Source organism: Felis catus, chromosome D1 (genome assembly GCF_018350175.1).
Source record: "Felis catus isolate Fca126 chromosome D1, F.catus_Fca126_mat1.0, whole genome shotgun sequence".
Taxonomy (NCBI): Eukaryota; Metazoa; Chordata; class Mammalia; order Carnivora; family Felidae; genus Felis; species Felis catus.
Window position 1 is genome coordinate 105,723,740 of NC_058377.1, and position 18,885 is coordinate 105,742,624.

At 62.1% G+C, this 18,885-nt stretch overlaps 1 protein-coding gene across 4 annotated transcripts; it reads right to left on the reverse strand.

Annotated features, from left to right (window-relative positions):
- Positions 1-1,178: 1,178 nt before the first annotated feature.
- On the reverse strand, positions 1,179-15,333 carry FADS3 (fatty acid desaturase 3). 4 transcript variants are annotated; one of them, XM_045039428.1, is made up of 12 exons: positions 14,926-15,329; positions 7,280-7,390; positions 6,516-6,713; positions 6,049-6,150; positions 5,808-5,930; positions 5,451-5,511; positions 4,828-4,904; positions 4,283-4,434; positions 3,786-3,882; positions 3,611-3,690; positions 3,267-3,392; positions 1,179-2,096 (listed from the first exon to the last, which is right to left on the reverse strand). In XM_045039428.1, exons 1-12 carry the CDS (start codon positions 15,130-15,132, stop codon positions 2,045-2,047), a joined length of 1,386 nt encoding a protein of 461 aa, XP_044895363.1. In that variant the 5' UTR covers positions 15,133-15,329; the 3' UTR covers positions 1,179-2,044. The 4 variants fall into 4 exon arrangements, with proteins under 4 accessions (XP_044895363.1, XP_003993484.1, XP_044895361.1 ...); XM_003993435.6 differs by having other exon boundaries at positions 4,283-4,380; positions 14,926-15,328; XM_045039426.1 differs by lacking the exon at positions 1,179-2,096 and adding an exon at positions 2,115-2,548 and having other exon boundaries at positions 14,926-15,333.
- Positions 15,334-18,885: the final 3,552 nt, after the last annotated feature.

An 18,885-nucleotide genomic window follows, 5' to 3' on the forward strand; every position in this document is an offset into this window, starting at 1 on the left:
GGAAAGACCAGTGAAAGACAGTGACCTGTCCTGTCCCAAAGGAGCCCGTTCATAACTGGGACCAGCCATTCCCAACATCACAGGCAGGGCTGGTACTTGTGAATCTCCTTTTCCGCCATCTGCCCGGGCTGTGCAGATGTAGGCAGATGGTAAAGCAGGGATACGGGGTTTCTTGGAGGCTCTGCCAAGGCCCTTCCTTCCTTCCTTCCTTCCTTCCTTCCTTTTACAAACCTAGCCCACGCTCCCTAGGTTTTTGTTCCATGACTGCATAAGACATCTGATAAGGGGGAGCTCAGCCCAGGAGAGGGGTGATGACCTATCCCCAGAGGTTCTAGCATGGGGGACAGAGTGGAACAAGGATAAGGATGACCCGCCAGTGAAGGATTTCAGGCAATAAGGAGAGATCGGTGGCTACTTGAGGCCAGGCGTCTTCCCAAAGCGTCCTCGGAGGAGGAGGTCCCTAGGCAACCACCCATTTGCAGGCGGAGAGCACTCCCCACGGCCACCACCAGGGGCAGCATGGAGCGTGGCCTGCCCCACAATGGTGCAGATACTCTGGATGCCCCTAGGTGGCGTTGCAGGCTCAGCCTTCCCCCCGGTGGGGACTGCTGCCCTCAGGTCTGTCCCTCCGAGCCACTGCAGGAAATGCCTCGGATTGTACAGGAGATGGAGGGAATGCCATCCCGGGGCCCGCATGGCACCGCTCAGCCAGCCACGGGCTTGTCCCAGGTCAGGGCAGGTGGGGCCCCAGGGTGTAGGGCTTTGTGCATAAAACTTTTTACATTTCAGAGGCCTGTTGCCAAGCCCTATGCAAAGAGCCTTCCATACAGCATCCCTTTTACCTTCCGTCACCCTCGGGGATCATACCGCTCAGAGAGGTTGAATAACTTCCACAAGGTCACGCAGCTCTGAGTCCAGGCAGAGGCGGGACTAGTCCCCTGGTTTACGGGACTCCGGAGGAGAGGAGGGTGGGAGCTGCATGGGGTGTGGATCAGGGTGGGGCCGGGCGGTCCTGGGAAAGGACTGAACGAGACCCCCAGCACGTGTGCCCCTTCCACCTCCCGGAAGAGAACCCAGTCCAGGGCCATGGGGGCCTTGACAAAGCGAGGGGCAATCCCGTGGCTGGTGGGGAGAACTCCCCGTTCCCACTCCAGAAAAGACCTCAGAGAAAACCTAGCTCAGCACTTTGTTTTCTTTAAGCTGCTTCCAGCAGGCGAGCACCGGGTCCCGGGAAGGCATGGGAGAAACCCAGGGTCCCCTCCTGTGGGCCACTGAACACAGTCAAGCTGCACCCCCGCCAGCATGATGCTGGGTGCAAATGCTAAGATGGGCAGGTGGCCCTAGGAAGCTTCTCCCCACAGAGAAGGCCGGTGCAGGGAGGCCAGTGCAGGGCGGGGGGACGTCCTGGCTTCGCCTTCCTGTGCTGGGTGGGAGGGGGGCGCCTGCAGACGTGGCCCGGGCCCTGGTCTGCCGGACCGGCTCCTGTCCCGCCTTGCAGAGGAGCAAAGCGAGTGAACCCAACGTGACGGCCGCAGGTTGCTGGTGAGTGGGTGAAAGGACAGGAAGGGAGGGACCCTCACAGAGACCCGAGCCTGGGCCAGCTGCCAGCTTCCCGACCCAGGGCCACCAGTCTCTCCCCCTGCCCCCCTGCCCCCCCCCAGCACCCTGATGGCCCAAGTGGCCTAAACTCCTCTCACGAAGTCCAGCTCCAAGATTCTTGCAGATTCAATACTCCACCGTTTTTCTGTGTTTGTTTTTATATAAAAATAACCGTTTTCCCTAAATTTTTGCTCTAGGAAAACATGCCATGCTGTGTGGCTTTATGTACTATCCCCCTAGCCCTGGTCCTGTTTGGCCAAGAGCCATGGCCTTAGGGCTGCCAAGCAGACAGGTGAGGGGGGTGGTGAGGTGAGGACAGCAGATCCAGAAGGGTGGGCAGGGCCCCCTAGGCCGGGTGGGGGGGTGGGGTGGGGGTGGGGGTGGGGCAGAGTGGTCAAGCCTGCCTGGGCCGGCTTGGTGGTCGCTGGGGCCCTGGGTGCCGCCTTCACTGGTGGAGGTAGGCTTCCAGCCAGATGTCGCCAGACTTCTTCAGGGACCTAGGAGGCAGAGGTGGGGTGGGTGTCTTCTCTCACCCCTCCCCCAAGACAGTCCTCCGCGCGTCCCATTCCCCTGGGCCAGGCAGCTGGGGTGGGGGAGCAGAAGGGGAGACTCGGGGAGGGGGCTACACTCTCATCAACTGGAGTAGAATCTAGACCTCGGGTCGGGGGAGACCAAGGCCGGGCAGCAGCCAGCACGGGCCTGTCCCTCTCTCTTTGGTCTCCTTCTGCGAGGCCCTGCGACCCTGGAGCCCGTGTGTAAGGCACGGAGGCTGCCCACCAGGAGCCCGATGACAGGCAGAGGAGCCAGAAATATCAACCACTCGCCAGGAACCCCCGAGCCAGCTCTTCTAATGGGACCCTGCCCAGTGGCAGGGGCTCGGATGACGGGGCTTGGAAGGGTCATGAAGGGGAAGCAGCAAGAGTTCAAACACCAGCATAGAAGGAAGGGCCTGCAAGCAAAGGGAACAGCATGTGCAGAGCACAGAGGTGGGAGAGCTCTGGCGGGGGGAATCTGACCTCTGCTCCCCACTGCCAAGGCCACCTCCATTGTCCCTCACCCAGACGGCTACAGGGACCTCTGCACTGCTTCTTGCTTCAAATCGAGCCCCCTCGGTGCACTCCCGGTCAGGGCATCCAGGTCCCGCGTGTCCCTCCTCCACTCACACCAGCACACGCCTGCCTCACGGCCTTTGCACTGCTGTTCCCGTGCCCCAGATGCTCTTCCCCCCGATGTCACCACTGCCAACCCTCTGCCCCCCTCCCTGTCTCTGCTTACATGTGACCTTCTCGAATCCACCTACCCTGCCACCCTACTAAAACTCACAAGTCCCCTCTCCTGCTCCCACTCTTAGGTTTTCTGGTTCCATTTTGCCAAAGCGTACGTTCTCTTCCTACCGTTTCTGTAATTTACTTAGTTTAACTGGTTTCCAGATCTGCTAGGCAGGGATCTCGGCCTGTTTTGCTCACTGATGTTATCTATAGCCCTCAGGACAGGGTCTGGGCCCATGGCAGAGGCTGCCCTAAACCCCGGCAGTGTGAAAGAGCCCTGGGAAGGGAGGGCAGGCACAGGCTGAGGACCGAAAGGTGAATCAGACAGGCCTTGAATGCCAGCTCTTGGGCTCAGAGAGCCAGGTGCCCAGGAAGGGGCGCTGAGCGGGGGATCCTTACCCAACGATGTCCACCAGGGCGGTGAGAAAAGGCTTCACCTCGTAGTTGAGGCCGTGCTTGGCACACAGCGCCTTGACCAGCGGGGCCACCCTACGGTAGTTGTGCCTTGGCATCGTGGGGAAGAGGCTGGTGGGGAGAGGGTGTGCTGGCACCTGAGGTGACGGGTGACGGAGGGGGCCCCCACCCCACCCATCGCCACCCAGGCCCCCCCCGCCCCCGTTCACCACCTCTCCCCAGCCTCCAGGGAGTCCAGGGCTTATGTCCTGGCCTCCCTGGGGAAAGACTAGACGCTGGGGCCCCTCATCAGCTCCTGGGCTCAGGACGCACTCCCACCCCACACTCACTGGTGCTCGATCTGGAAGTTGAGGTGCCCGCTGAACCAGTCGATGAAGAGCGAGGGCTCCACATTGCAGGTGGCTGCCAGCTGGCGGAAGTGGGCGGGGCACAGGTGAGAGAGGCGGGCATGGGGCCCCCACCCCCCTCACTGGGTCCCTGCCCGGGCCCACCCCTGCTGCCCACCTGAGAGCTGGCCCAGTCCCGGTGCTTCTCATGGCCGATCTCCTTGGGGATGTGGTTCATCTGCGTGATCCACACGAACCAGTGGCTCTCCAGGACCCTGTGAGGGGAGCTCAGGCACTGCCCATGTCCAGCTCACCCCTTGCACCGGACCCGGGCCTTGGCTTCCTCGTCTGCACCATGGGATCACGGGACCCCTTTCCCAGTGGTGTTTAAAGAGGCTGAGCAAAGCAGGGTCCATTGCCAGGCGGAGCTCGGAGCAGCCCTGCTCATGAGGGCGGACATCCATGGGGCTGCTAATAAGCCAGGCCACTTCCTGCAGACCCACTGTCCCTGGGGTCCTGTCACTCGTGTTTCCCAACAACCCAGGGAGGCTGCACTGCTGTCCCCATCCTGCAGATGGGGAAATGGAGGCTCTGACACTGGAGGGCTGTGGTCAGGGTCCCCCGCTGCCTGTGTGTGGCCTCCCCACCTCCCTGCCATCCCGAATCTGGCCATACCTGACAGCGACGAAGAGGAGCAGCGCCCCAGGAACGCCGTAGAAGGGGATATAGCACAGGAAGAAGCGAGAGTAGAAGCTGGCAGCCCAGAGCAAGTCCTGCAGAGGAGGGTGGAGGAGGGCAGAGGCCCCCGAGGCAGCCGGGAAAGGGAGCTGGGGTCATCCACCCCTTCTGCCTGATGTGCCTCGGAGCCCCGGACGCGTCACTACCCCTCTCTGGGCCTCTGTCTTCTCAGCTACGTAAAGGGACGGGATCCTTGCCCTGCTGGCCTCATGGAGGAGTGTGCAATGGGGGAACCCCTCCCTGGGGACAAGTGCCTGGCAGAGCCGGCCCAGGGGACCCCCACCCCCAGGGAGGGCACCCCGACCGGGAGAGCACCGCGCGCCTCACGCACACCCGCACGAGTACACACGCATCACAGCGGCCCGCGCGCGCACACGCGTGTGCACCCGTCTGCATTCGCGGACGGGGCCGCCCCCTTGTGCCCCACGTCCCGCCACCACAACTGCATCCCCTGGGGGGGCCTGCGCAGAGCCCCCACTCACCATCCACCGCATGCACACCAGCATGTACGCCAGATTCTCCACTTCAAAGTTCACCAGGGTGAGCAGCGGCGGGCCGACTGTGAGGGGCACAGGAGGGCTCAGGAGCAGGGCAGGGGTGCCAGGCAGGCCAGGCCGAGGGAGTCAGGGAGCGGGGCGGCGCTGACATCCCGGGAATGCCCGTGGGGCCTGGTGCCGGTCCCATCCAGCCGGCTGACCCTGCGTCACCCACGTGGCCTCGGCCACCCATCTTCCCTTGGCCTCCGAGCCTCCCCGGGCTGGCCCTCGCCCCACCGCCTCCGTGTTCCTCCTGAGGAGGCCAGCCTCCCACGTCCCCTTAAATCTTCATCCTGGCCACCCCGACAACCCCCCGGGGCCCTAGGGCTCCAGGCCACTCTGGCGTGCGTGCAGGAAGGAATCCTGAAAACCCCGGGGCGGGGCCGGGTAGAGTGGGCCCAGGCTGCAGGCCGGGGCCAGCAGGGCTGGGAGAGGTGTGCCGGCGCCATACTGAGGGGGTTTTAACAGGTCCGCCCCTGGCCCGGGAGGGGGTGGAAACAGGCAGGGCAGACAGGTCCTGGCCCCCCCCGGCTGTGCCCCCACCTCCAGGAGGACCGAGGGACACTCACTCAGGAAAAAGTACAGATGCTGATGGTTGTAGGGCAAGTATCTGCGCTTCTTCCTGCCGTACTGCAGAGGAGACAGCCAGGGCTGGGGTCAGGGGGCAAGGGCAACCCCGGGTTCTAGCAGGTGGGCCCTTCACCCCCGGCAGGCTGGGAGGTGGGGAAGGGGTGCCCTTTGGGTAGGGACTCAGCGTGGAGTGACAGTGGGGGGCTCGGTCACAGTGACTCAGTGGCTACCGCAGATGGGAAAATGGAGGCTCTGACGACGGAGGGCTGTGGCCAGGGTTCCCTGCCACCTGCCTGTGACCTCTCCGCCTCCCTGCCTGAGGCCCAGACGAGTGAGTCCACATCCTTCCCACACACCTCGACCGACGACTCCCCCAGGAGGAAGACGGGCGCTACGGTCACATCCGGGTCTTTGTGGAAGATGTTGGGCTTGGCGTGGTGCTGGAAATGGCGGAAGTTCCACCAGTGGGCAGAGAAGCCCTGCAGGGGACAAGGGGGGCTCTGAGGGCGGGGGCCACGTGCCTGACCGCGTGGGTGGACCCGGCGGGGCACCCCCAGCTCAGCCCCACGGCTGCCCGCCACCCATCCCCACCCTCACCTTCAGCTGTCCCATCACAAACTGCTGGGCCAGGTGGTTCCACTGGGACTTCCGGAAGACGGAGGTATGGCCCAGGTCATGCTGCAGACACCAACACTGAGCCTGGGGAGGGGAGCAGGGTCAGGAGCCGGTGGGAAGGGGCCCCAGGGTGCCCTCCCCGCTCACAGGACGCGGCCGCCGCTCATGCTACATCTTAAGACCCTGTGGGCCAACTCCCTCTTTTAACAGATGAGGGCAACTGAGTCTCGGGAGGTCTACGGGCTTGCCAGTCTGTCATGGAGACTTCTGGTTCCCCGCCCTGAGCTTCCACGGCTCATTTACAATGTAGCCTGACCTACAGATACAGCCGTCACGGGGCCTCTGGCCGGTCATTCATTCACTCAGCAGGTATGTCCAGAGTGTCCCCACGGGCCGGGCCCCACGTCTACTGGGCAGTTCGGGTGGCGGCAAAAGAATGCTGGAGTCACCTGGGAGGTGGCCAGGACAAGGGCGGCGAGGGTGCTGGGCACCCAGCCCGGGCCGAGGAGGTAGATGGTGAGCCAGGCGAGCACCTCCATGGCCAGGATGTGGCCCAGCAAGAGAGCGAAGAAGGCGGGCTTGGCCTCAAACAACTTCATGTCCTCAGCTGCCTGGCGCAGGGCTCGGAAGTCCTCAACCAGCTGGGCCTGCCACGGCCGAATGGCTGGTCAGCTATGGAAGCGGCCCTCCCCTCCCCCCCCCCCACCCCGGGTTGTCCCGGGGAGCCCCCAACAGCGACCCACGCTGCAGCCACTCCCAGTGTCAGGCCCAAGGGGTACAGCCCAAGAGATGGAGGGGCGAGAGCACCGGCGTGGGGTCTGAGCTGGGGAGCCGGCTGGTGGCAGGGGCTCACCCCACCAGAGGTGTGGGCACACAAGAAGCAGAGAAAGGCAGAGCTGGGAAAACCCTTAGAGCCCAGTGCTTCAAAACCCTCAGTGTCCATGGGGATGCTGGACCCAGAGCAGGAAGGGGCTAGCCTTCAGCAAGAAGGGAAATGGAACATGGCAAATGCCGGCCCAGCCAAACCCGGGCCTTGGGCTCCTGCGGGCCTCCTACAGCTCTACCTTCGGCTGCTGCCCGGGAAGGGAAGGCAAACCCAGCCCAGGACCCGGGTCCCCCGTGGAGTAATGTGGATGGCGTTGCTACCGGCGATGCTCCCCACCCCTCCAGGCCCCCGCACTGGGGGCTTAGCCTCCACCGGGGCCCCGCTCACATTCTGGGGTCCATCCTGGCTGGGCTCCTCCGGGGCCAGCTCTCCAATCAGCAGGGGCTGCAGGAACTTGCGCACGAAATTGAGGTCCTGGTGGAAGGCGTGGAAGGCATCCTGAAGGAGAGCAGACAGTCAGGGGGACGGAGGGGCAGGTAGAGACGGGGTAGAAGGCAGAGCAGACAGATGGAGAAGCAGCTGGTTGTTCAGGGGTCATAAAAAGAGGGCCAAATGGGTCAGCCTTGCCCATTAGCCCTTCCTGGTCCTGCCCAGGCCCTGGGTGCCCTGCCTGGTCCTCCCCGGGCCCTAGGTGCCCTGCCGGGTCCTGGCCAGGCCCTGGGTGCCCTGCCGGGTCCTCCCCGGGCCCTGAATGCCCTGCTGGGTTCTCCCCAGGCCCTGGATGTCCTGCCGGGTCCTCCCCAGGCCCCGGATGCCCTGCCAGGTCCTCCTCAGGCCCTGGGTGCCCCAGGCTCCAGCTGCTTCCCCCAGCACAGGGCACCCTTCTCCAAAAATCAGTCCAGGGCCACACAGACTGGGTTCTCAGGTTTGCAAGGAAGATACATGGTTCAACTCATTTGATTTTAAAAGCAGACGTGGAAACGATGGGTTTTACAAAAAAAAAAAAAAAAATCAAATAAATATGGAACATTCCTGTGATTCTCTGGAACAGGTCGGGGTGGGGATGGGGTGCAATGCAACGGGGGTTGGAAAGTCGAGAAAGACAAAGCGCTGGGGTCCAGGACCAGTTAGGAAGTGGCCCAGGCAGCACTGGAGCGTGAGCCAACTGGGATTGCCCAGCCGGGCTCCCTCAGTCTCTCTAATCCGGTCCTGGTGTGCCTGGCTCGTTACTGTTCCCAGCTCTTCAATGGGTCTTTCTCCCTGGACTCTCTCTGAAGGGACTAGTCATCCAGCTGCCTGAACTGTAGAAACACCACGGGGTGGGTGTCCCCTGGGCCTTGGGAAGGTGACTGCGTGCGACCAAAGGAAGCACCTTGGACAAAGGCTGACAACAGGGGCCTCCCGTCGTTCTCTTGCTAAGGAGCCTACCAGAAGCTGGGCCCCTACACTCACTACCGGGACTTCCCCACGGTCCTGGGAGGAGGAAGCACTTTAGGCCCCTCCGGGCCCCCACCCCCCACCCCCCACGCAGAGGCACCACCTGCAGGATCCACCTGAGCGGTCCCCTTTCCTGTTGTCTGCTCTCTTGCTGGCCCCGGGCAGCCCAGAGAGCTGGGGGCTGGGAGGGTGCTGTTTCTGGAACAACCTAGACTCCCTCCCTGAGCTCCTAAGAGGGGAGGGGGCTGTGTACTACCGATCTCCCCGCGTCTCCGGGATGACCTTGATGGAGGGGCAGGACATTTGGGAGTGAGAAAGTGTGGGGGAGGCTGGCCCCCACCCCAGGAAGCTGCTGATGGGGTGGGGGGGTACCCCAGGCTCCTGGGGAGCTAGGAGGGAAGGCCGCTCTGGGGCTGGCTGGGGTGACCCCACTCGCTGCGACCTTGAGCGAGTCGACCCTCCAGCTTGGGACTAGACAAAAGAGGGCAAGACTCCGGGGCCTTTCTGGCTCTGGACTTCAGAGCAGTAACTTTTTTTTTTTTGCCCCTTAATTCACCGCTTTCACCCTTTTTAAGTGTGTAGTTTCACGGCACTGAGTGTGCTCACGTTGCCGGCCATCCATCACCACCGTGCACTTCTAGAACTTTCTTACCTTCCCCAACTAAACCTCTTGTCTTCATGAAACACCAATCCCCCACCCCCACCCCAGCCCCTGTTAGCCACCACTCACTCTGCTGTCTCTACGAACTGGACCACTGGAGGGACCCCTGATAAGAGGAATCAAACAGATTTGTCCTTTTTTATGCCAGACTAACATGTCACTCAGCGTAACGTCTTCAAGCCTCACCCCTATTGTAGCAGGTGTCAGAATTTCCTTCCTTTTTAAGGCTGATGAGCAGGCGCTGGGGAGTTTCCGCTGAAACTCCCTCGTGCACATGGGGCCCACGCGTGCCTACTGTGGCCACGGCCCCCGGATTTCTTCCTTCCTCTTCCAGTCCTTCTCTCCCAGCCCTTCTTCCCTCTGTGTCTTCTGGGACCACCCTAGCACCCAGCAGATCCCTGGGGGGGGGGGGGGGGGGTCCAGGGCCAACTTCCTGGATGCTTCTCCCTGGGTCCTGATTCACCCAGGCCAGGCCTGGAGAAGCGCTGATGGACAGGGCCACCCGAGGGCCCTCCAGCCAGGTCTATCCCCTGGTGTGGCAAGGGGAGGTGTGAGCCCCGGAAGGGCTGGCGAGAAAACCCCAGAGCTCGCAGACCAGGCTCCGGCTGATGGGAGGGGATGGGCAGGGCTGTGGCGGGTCCTTGGAAAGCAGGTGGGCTCCCGGGGCTGGTGGGCACCGCTGACCCTATCGCGTTCTCGGCAGCAACAAGGTGGGTCGCCGGCCTCAGACCCAAACCTGACGCACCAGCAAATCAGCTCTTGCTGGAATACTTGCTGGGACCAACGGACCAGATCCTCTCTGGGCTACTGCTTAAGGACCCGGGGCCTGGGCAGAAGACTCAGAGAGGTTAAGCCACTTACAAAGAGCACACAGCTCCATTTGATGGCGAGTGGATCAGAACCCAGTCTGACTACAGAACTGGGCTTGTGGCCACTCCTGGGCCAGGAGGAGGCAGTGGGTCTCCTGTGTGTGTGGGGGGGGGGGAGGTTGTAGTGAGGGGCCTCACCATGAAGCTGGTCATCATCCCACACAGCCAGGGACCTGGCTGTTTAGCGACTGGACTGTGGGGGACAGGAGGGTGGTCCTGGCATTTCTTGGGGGCACTGCAGGAGGCCCCATGCCCACCTACCCCTGGTGCACCTGGAAACATCCTCCCTATGATCCTTCCCCACCTAACAAGTGGAAGGTGGCACTCGGGGTCTCTCACGGGGTCTGGGAAGAGAGCTGGGTGAACCCCCTGGTGGCGGCGACAGGCTACGGTCACAGGAGCGTCCTCAGAGCCTGGCAGGGCAGGGGCTGGATAGCAGGTGTGAGTGAGTGGACAAGAGCCAACCATCCACAGCCAACAAGGCAGGGATATGAACCAGTTTGCTGGAACAGAGGCTCGAAGTGGCAGGGGCATCTGCCCAGGTCAGAGCTTGTCATGACAGAGTCGGGATGTGAACCCAAGCAGCTCTGTGATGTCCACGCCCTGCCAGCCCCACCTCGGTCCCTGGAAAGCTCACAGTGGCTCCCGCCCTGCCCCCATAGCCCGACACGAGCCCCGAATAGCAGCCAGTTGAGGGGCGGGAGTGCGGGGCTCAGCGCCAGCCTGCTGAGAACGGAACCTGAATAGCTACTTATGAGCCACAGACAAGATCGCACTCTCCTCCACTCAGTATTTTCGCATTAGTAAATCAGAAACCGCCCGTGCCCATCTCGTGAAGCTGCGGGGAGGACTGAGTCAGTGCAGGTAAAAGTGCACTTAGAAGGGCCCGGTGTCCAGCTCTGGCCAAGGCCCCGCTGGCCTGATGCGCCCGAATCCACTCAGACTTAGTGGCCTTGGAGGGTGGGCCTGTAGGCGTGAGGGAGGAGAGTGGAGTCCACCCTGCCGGTCGGGCCCTGGCCAGCCTGAGGCTGGGGAACAGACACACGGGATGGGGAACATTTCTGGTCACTGCCCCGAAGAATCGGGAATGTTCCAGCTCAGGAAGGGAATGGAGCAGGGCTGTGGGCGGGGGTGGGGGGGTGAGGGGGGCGCTCAGGAGGTCTGGGTCTGTCCTTGCTGCCTCCTTAAGCCTTTGGGGAGGAGGCAGCGGTGGGTTGTGACGATGGGGAGTAGGGGGGTAAGCGTCAAGGGACACCCCAGGAATCCCGCCGCCCCTCCCTCTCGCAGGTGGAGGATGCAGGAGACCCTTGCGCCCAGCACTCCTGCTCTTTACCATCCCCTCCCCGCATCATTCCTCATCAGAGCCAGTGGAGAAGCACTATCAGTGCATCGTTTTGCAGATGAGGACACTGAGGCACAGCTCCGAACGCGACGCGTCCAACTCGCACCCACGCGGGCGGGGGCAACTCCAGGACAGACCCTCCCGGGAAGCCACCCCTGGTGTGGCTGGTGACGGGCCAGCACACACAGTAGGGCTCCTCCCCCCAGCACCCTTGACTTCCCGAGTCAGCGACCCCAAAGGGGCCATACCCACTGACGCTTTCTCCACCACCACTCTCCAGTTCCCTCCTCAAGCCCTGGTTCTCCCTAGCTGTTTTCTGCTCTACAGAGTAGCGCTTGGGTGCCCTGGCGAGGAAAAGCAGGACTGCCAGGGTGCCCGGCCCCCCTCTGTACCGTGTTCCTGCCCAGCACTCCCCCAGGGGGGAGCTGGGCACTGTGACTACCCTGGGAAGGGGCCTGAGTGGGTGGGGACATTACAGAAACCACCTACGGAGCCCGGAGAGGTCACACTTCATGGGGAGTGGCCATCAGACAGCAGGGTTTCCAAGGCAGCCGGCGAGGTGGGAGGAAGCCTGAGCGTGGGCTCTGGGGCCAGGTCATCTGGGTTCATGGCCAGCCCCTCTCTGAGGCCCCACCCTCACTCTGAGGCCTGGGATATGCCTCACTTCCCCCGAGCTGCTACCCAGACACAAGTCCCACCCCCCGAGCCCAAGGACCTGATGCCCTGCCCTTTGAGGGCCCCAAGAAGGTCCCTTCGCATCACCCATATTCAGCCTGTCTTCCTCATCTGCAAAATGGGCGAACGCTCACACCCGCTTTCTTTCAATCGGTTGTTGTCTGAATGCCACACAATAGCCGCTCTTGCCTTCTGCCCTGGCCATGCCTGCGTTTCGGAGCCCAGGTGAGTGGCCACCTCTTCTGAGTGACCTTACCTGGGAGAATCATCCCACCATCTCTTCCCTTAGCCTCCTGCCTTTCTCCAGGAAGGCTCTGTCTTCCCTAGGGATCCTTTTAAATGTATATCAGATTCCCTGCTCTGCCCTCCAAAGATCCCCTTAGAATAAACCAAAGTCCCGCTTCCAAGGACACAGAAGCCCAGCCAACTCCCGTCACCTCTGGACCTCGCTGCCTGCCCCCTCCCAGCCACACCATACCCTCACTGTTCCTTGAGTACCGTCCCACTTCTGAGCTTTTGCTCTAACTTCCTCCTTGAGATGTTTTGTTCGCAGCTGGCTCTTCAGAGGTTAGAGCAGAGCTTGGTGGCTAGGACCTGCTCGCTGAATATCTGCTACTGGGTTTACTGATCCAGTAATTGCAGAACGAACGAATGGAAAAGCCGGGGTAGCGTGGGGTTACGAAGATGGGCTATGGATTCAAATCTCAGACCCACCACTTAATTTCAAGTCACTCTGCTTTTTTGAGCCTCAGTTGTCCCATCCGTAAAGTGGGAAAAACCAGTAACAACAGTACCTGCCTCCTAGGGGTATCCTGGGGATTAAAAGAGAGCATCCGTAAGTCAAGTGCTAAACCTGGACCCTGGCACTCAGTACCCAGTGCAAGTACTCAGTACCCAGCCCTGGTATACTTCTGGTCAGCAACAGCCAGGCCTCGCCCCTCCCTGGCTGCCTCCACTAGTCTCAAGCCGCCTATGACTCTTAGAGAAACCTGGCTCGGGGCCCAGAGCACGCTCCCCAGGGTACCCAGTTTTGTATCCCAGGATGGCCACAGGCTGACTTCATGGCACAGGAACTCTGGGAATTTCCTGGCAGGAAGGCTTCTGTTGCCTGGACATGAGAACAGCTGATGGGCGGCTGGGGCTAGTGAGAGATGGCCTCAGGAACACAGCCCCGGCATGACAGCTGCCCCACCCCTACCTGCGCTCCACGGCCTGGAATGGGCGCCTGGGGGCTGGGCCTGACCACACACAGCAGTGGGCCGGTCTATAATCTGTCCATCTGTTTGCAGGACATGCTCACACTTATCAGCCAGCAACGTATACCGACCAGGAAGGACTACTCCATGGGCAGGCCTGGGGCCACAAAGTTGAAAAGGCAGGGTCCTGCCCACAGCTGGCTCACTGTCTGGCCCAGCTCTCCCCTCTTCACAGATGAGGAAACTGAGGCTCAGAGGAGTGACGCCTGGTTCAAGGTCACACAGAGTCTCCACTGGCAGAGCCAGGACCGAGCCCCAGGGAGCACACAGACTGCTTCTCTGGAAATGGGCAACAGACCTTACTGGTGATGAATCAGTGAGAAACCTGCCAGACAGAGGTCTCAGGGTCAAGAGATAAGCGTCTGATGGGGTTCCCCTGTGAGAGGCCCCCCCAGCACCGGCCTGGGCACCAGGCAGGAAAGAGCATTGAGAAATGCCCTCCGTCAGCCTTTCCTCTCCCCTGCCTCCATTCTGCCCTTCAGCTCCGAGGTTGAAATAGGCCCGAGCACGCAGCCATAGGGTCCCTCAGGGGTGGCGAGGGCACAGCCAGCTGAGGGGGAGGGGCAGCGGCACCTCAACCGCCCCATACCCCGGCAGAAATGCATGCGCGTCCAACCGTGCACACGAATGCATGCAGCGCTCACGCACATACAGGCCTGTGCGTGGCCACCCACTTGTTGGCCCCTAGTCGTCTTCAACTCCATGGCCACCACCCGGCCCGTGGACAAGTCTGTCAGTGTCTAGCCTTTCAGGAGGCTTCTGCCTCTAAACCCTTGGCTTCTTAGGGGGGAAGTGGGGAAGAGGGACCTTTCCCTTAGAGTCTTTGGAGACTGTCCAACCTGGCAGTCCTGGTAAACAGGACCTCCCGGGACAGGACACGCTCTTCTGCTGCCGAAAGTTCTGCCACTTAGGGACTCGTCTCCTGGAATCTTGAAGATTCCTGGTACCCGGCCGGCGTGGCCCATCTCGAATGTTCGACGGTCAAGGCAGAGCATCATGGTCTCTCCACACGAGGGACTGCTGGACCACGGGAAGGGGCTGGTGAGGAGGCTCCCCGAACAGGCTGCTCTACCACTGGGCTCCGGCCAGATGCTCCCACTGGACCGGGTCACAACCCTCCTTGGCAAGACATGTCTAGACATGGGCTGGGAAAGGGAAGTCGGGGTTCCCAAGGGCCAGTCTGTTCCTGGGGTGACTGTGCTTCCCGAGGAGGCCCACCCAGCCTGGCTGGCAAAGTTCTCCCACGTGCAGCTGCCAGCCCAGGAGAGGTGAGTCACTGCCCCTCAAAGCAGTTTACAGCAGCTCTTGGGAAAGCCGCAGACCTCTGGGCACTGCCCAAGCTTTACTGCCCAGCCCCCAGCCTCTGGTGGCACAGCCTTGCCAGTCCCCTGGGGACCCCACCCTACCCCTGGCACTCGGCAGAAGCAACCTGGCCTGGGGGACCCAGACCGGAGAGAAGCTCAGAGCAGCAGGGGGGGCTCACACTTCGGGCCGGCTAGTCGGCCATGGCACACCCACCTCCGAGAGCCCCTCACTCCCCCTCCAGACCCGCTCCAGCCCAGCCCCCACCCCGTCCATGGCCGGGTGTGCAGGTCCTCCGCGCAGGGACGTGGCCTCCTCAGCCCACATCAGGCCCTGGCTTGTCCATCCCAATTCTGGGTCAGCGAAGAGTATCAAGGGTCAGCGAAGAGTAGAAAGGATGCCGGATCGTGCAAGCAGAGCGGATCGCAGTGCCCACGACCAGGCCCCAGCGAGCTCCAGGCTCCAACCCGGCCAGCGGTGGGCTTCCTTACCGTGGCGTCCTCGGCGCCGTGGTGGCCAATGAGGCGGCTGCCCCCCGGGTGCCGTTGTGCCCAGCGGCTGATGTCGTAGACGCGACGCTCGATGACCAGCCACTTGTCGCCCGGGAGGTTGTGCGGGCGGATCTGCTCCCAGCGGAAGGTGGGCAGCGGCGCCCCCGGCTGCGCGGGCCCCCGGCCGGGCTCCCCGACGTCGCCCATGGCCCCGTGCAAAAGCCCTCGGCCCCCCCGCCCCCTGCCGGTACCTTTCCGAGGTCCGACAGAGACCCCGAGGGGAGCGAGTCGCGTCCCCGGGGGCGTCCTCCGCTGCCACCCGCTCCTCCGCGGCCCCGCCCTGCCGCTGCGGCCGCCGTACGAGCGTGCGCCTGCCCGGCTCCCGGCGCAGGGAACTTTTCCCTCCCTTATAACCGCGCTGACAGCGCTCGCCTCGCCTCCTCCCCTCGCTCGGCCCCGCCGGCCCGCCCCGCGCCCGCTCCAATCCCCGCGCAGCGCCTCGGCCTCCATTGGCTGCGCGGCTCTCCGGGCCGGCGGGGGCGGCGTCTGGGGGGGCCCGCCCCGCCCGCGGGGGCCGCGGCCACCACGCCCGGCGCTGCCGGGGGTGTCGTCCGCTCCCGGCCCCGCGGGTGGGGCGGGGGACACGGGAGAGGGACGGGGACTTTACACCCTGGGCCGGCGCCGCGCGTGCCCTCGGGGCCCAGGTCTGCGCCGGCGGCGCTTGGAACGACAGTCTGCGCACACGGGGTTTCGAGCCACGCGTCCTGGAACGTTAAATCCTGAGCGCACAGAGGTGGGGACGCTACCTCGAGGCGACTGTAAACAGCTTTCCACCAATCGGGGCGCCCCAGCGGCGGGGCGACGAGGCCGCCGTCGGGGCTGAGGATCGTGGCCGGGCCAACCCGCCCCACGCGGGGGCCGTCTGCGGGGGCCGTTGGAACTGCAGGGTTGGGATCCCGAAGGGTGGCCGGTGGCGTGGAAGGGGAGAAGGGGGCACCGGAGTCGGGGGCGGGGCGCTGGCATTCACGGGTGCTCTGCTGGATGGCTTGCCTGTTACAGTCCCCTTCCCCCGCTTTTGGCTTAAATAAATTCAAGTCCTTTTGAGGGTGTAGGGGGCTCCCCAAATTACTTTGTAGGGTTTTTTTTTTTTTTTTGAGATAAAGACACCTGTTCCTAAAAGCGAAGCGTTCACACTCAACGTGAAATGAAATCAGGCTGAGGTTATGTTGGCAGGGTAGCGGATATCAAACTTGACCGCATCAGAATCATGGGAGAGAGAGCTTGTCATGACAGGCCGGCTGGGCTCACCCGCAGAGTGGGATTCGGCAGGGCAGGTTTGAGGGCAGAGAACTGCATTTGGAACGGGTTCCACGGCTGGTGATGCTGATGTGCTGGCTCAGAGAATGCACTTTGAGAACACTGAGGGTATTTCTCTGATAACTTTATTTTTTAATGTTTATTTATGTTTTGAGAGAGAGAGACACACACACACACACACACACACACACACACACACACACACAGTGTGAGTGGGGGAGGGGCAGAGAGAGAGGGAGACACAGAATCCGAAGCAAGCTCCAGGCTCTGAGCGGTCAGCACAGAGCCTGACCCGGGGCTCGAACCCACGAACCGTGAGATCACGCCCCCAGCTGAACCGACTGAGCCGCCTGGGCGCCCCTGATACACTAACTTTTTATCTTGGTTTCACAGTTTGTAGGATATCATGATAGCTGGAATTTGTGGGGCAGGAGGCCAGGCTGCCAAGAAAGGCTGATGGGGCTTCTGGGTTCTCCTTGGTGCCACCAGACCTCTATTCGGTTGCCGGGACAACCGGTCAGGCCTTGCGGTCACTATGGCCCTGGATGGCCTGAGCACGGACTCCTCCTCGAACCGCCTCCCTGAGCATGTGTGCGTGTTGGGGGCCGGGTGGATAGAGGTGTGTGGCTGGCGGCTGAGGTGGGAGGTGACAGCAGAACCCTGCCAGGTTTGCACAGAAGCACCAGGATAGCCGAGGCAGGCTCTTAGGGGACCTGAAGCTCCCGCACCCAAATCCAGCCCCCCCCCCAGGGGCAGGGCCCCCCCACCCCATCTTTAGCAGCCCTCCATGTTCCCCTAATGCTGATCCCTTCCCCCACCCCCCTGGTCTCAGCCATGTGCAAGGCAGCTGGGGGACTGGAGTGGGTTAGAACCTCCCCTTGCCCCAGCTGCCCCCAGAGAGGTGAGGAAGATGAAGGCCTGCACAGGGTCCCCAGGAGGTAAAGCAAAGACAGGGCTCGGGGCGGTGCCACCCTTCCAGCCACTTTCTCCCAGCAAGGAGAGAGAGGGCGTGGAGCTCCCCTGCCCCCTGTGGCTGTGGTCCCCTAAGGCCTGAACTGGGGGTCTCTCCCTCATAACCCAGCCAACAGCTTCCCACGTGTGATTTCTCTGCAGGCCTCGAGGCTTCCATCGGTGGCTTGACCACTCCAGGCTTCCACCCAGGGGACTTTGCAACGCTCCTAAAATCAGGGGGTCTGGAAGAGCTTGAGACTCCATTATCCCAATTCCCACACCCTCCATGTCAGGGCATCTCGAAGCCTCTCAGACCACTTGGAAAGGGAGAGGCTCCACTTGGAGTTCCTGAGCTGCCATTGGGCCACTGCCAGGCCCTGGGTTTAGGCAGGGGGAGGGGAGAACTAGCTGAAAGACAAGGGAGGGTCTGGCCAGCTGCAGCATTTTGGGGGGAGGGTTTTTGTGCTTGTGCTTGAGGTTTGAGGGGAGCCCCTCGAACCACTGGCTGGCCCCTGTCCCGGCCCCTGCGGGGCCTCTCCTGGCCACGAGCTGGCACACGGGCCTCTCGTGGGACACACTCGCGTCTCCGCCCGCTGTGGAACCACCAGCCACTGTCCTAGAGCCCAGTGAGACTCGGGCAGGCCAGCGGGCAAATTTACCCCCAAAAGCTCTGGGCCTACCGGCAAGAGCAGTCACCAGGCCCAGGCACGTGCTCGGCGGCAGACACAGGTCAGAGCTTTGCAACTTGGCTTTGAGTTAAAGTTCACCACACCGTGGGCTTGGGGACCAGGCCCGGGACACAACTCTTCGGCGAAGGGTGCAGTCTGAGGGGGCCAGGGCCACAGAATCACGTACGAGCTGTGGCCCCACCAGCCACGAAAGTCCGTCCCTGACGGCGTCGCTATAGCACAGGCTCCTCCGAAGGTCCCTGAGTAAGAAGGCGGCGCATAGAAGTGGCCGACGAGCATATGAAAAGATGCTCAACACCACGGATCATCAGAGCGCTAGAAATCACAACCACAGTGAGCTATCACCTCACAGCCATGAGGGTGGCCATTATCCAAAAACACCGACGTGGCAAGCGTTGGCAAGGGTGTGGAGAAATCGGGACCCCCCCCCCCCCACCGCCCCGCGCTGCCGGCAAGATGGTAAAAAGGCAAAGCTACTGCGGAAGACGGTGTAGAAGACACAGGTCAACAAACTGAAGACAGGACTACCACGTATCGCCCAGCAGTCCCGCCTCTCTGTATAAATCGCCAAAGGAATCGAAAGCAAGGTCTCAAAGAGATAAGTGCGCTCTCCCATTCATCGCAGCATTATTCACGGTAGCTAACGGGTGGAAACAACCCAGATGCCCCTCAAGGGATGGGTGGGTAAAGAGACTAGTAAATCGTATGTGTTTTTTGCCACCATAAAAGACACGAGAAAGGGGTGGGGGAGCTGCGAAGGTCATTTAGTCCCATCCTCCCAACTCACAGATGAGAAGACTGAGGCCCAGAGAGGAGCCCATCGCCCAGGTACGCAATCCTGGCAGCATTACATGAGGGCAGGCTTGGCAGATTGCAGACTGTGACACAGCAGAGCAGTGCGTAAGGCCAGCGTGTGGCTGGGCTCAGGCTCAATGGCTATGGTTGGAGCTAGCTTTTAAGAGGTGGCCACATGTACCAGGAGCACTTTGTTATCTAGTGAGTT

What these genes read in the sequence shown, in the direction of transcription:
- FADS3 (XM_045039426.1), bottom strand. Translation starts at nt 15,132, where the DNA reads ATGGGCGACGTCGGGGAGCCCGGCCGGGGGCCCGCGCAGCCGGGGGCG. An exon ending in ACGGCGCCGAGGACGCCACG is followed by an intron (nt 7,391 to 14,925) that starts GTAAGGAAGCCC and finishes GCTCTCCTTCAG; the next exon opens with GATGCCTTCCACGCCTTCCA. An exon ending in TTGTGATGGGACAGCTGAAG is followed by an intron (nt 5,931 to 6,048) that starts GTGAGGGTGGGG and finishes TGTCCCCTGCAG; the next exon opens with GGCTTCTCTGCCCACTGGTG.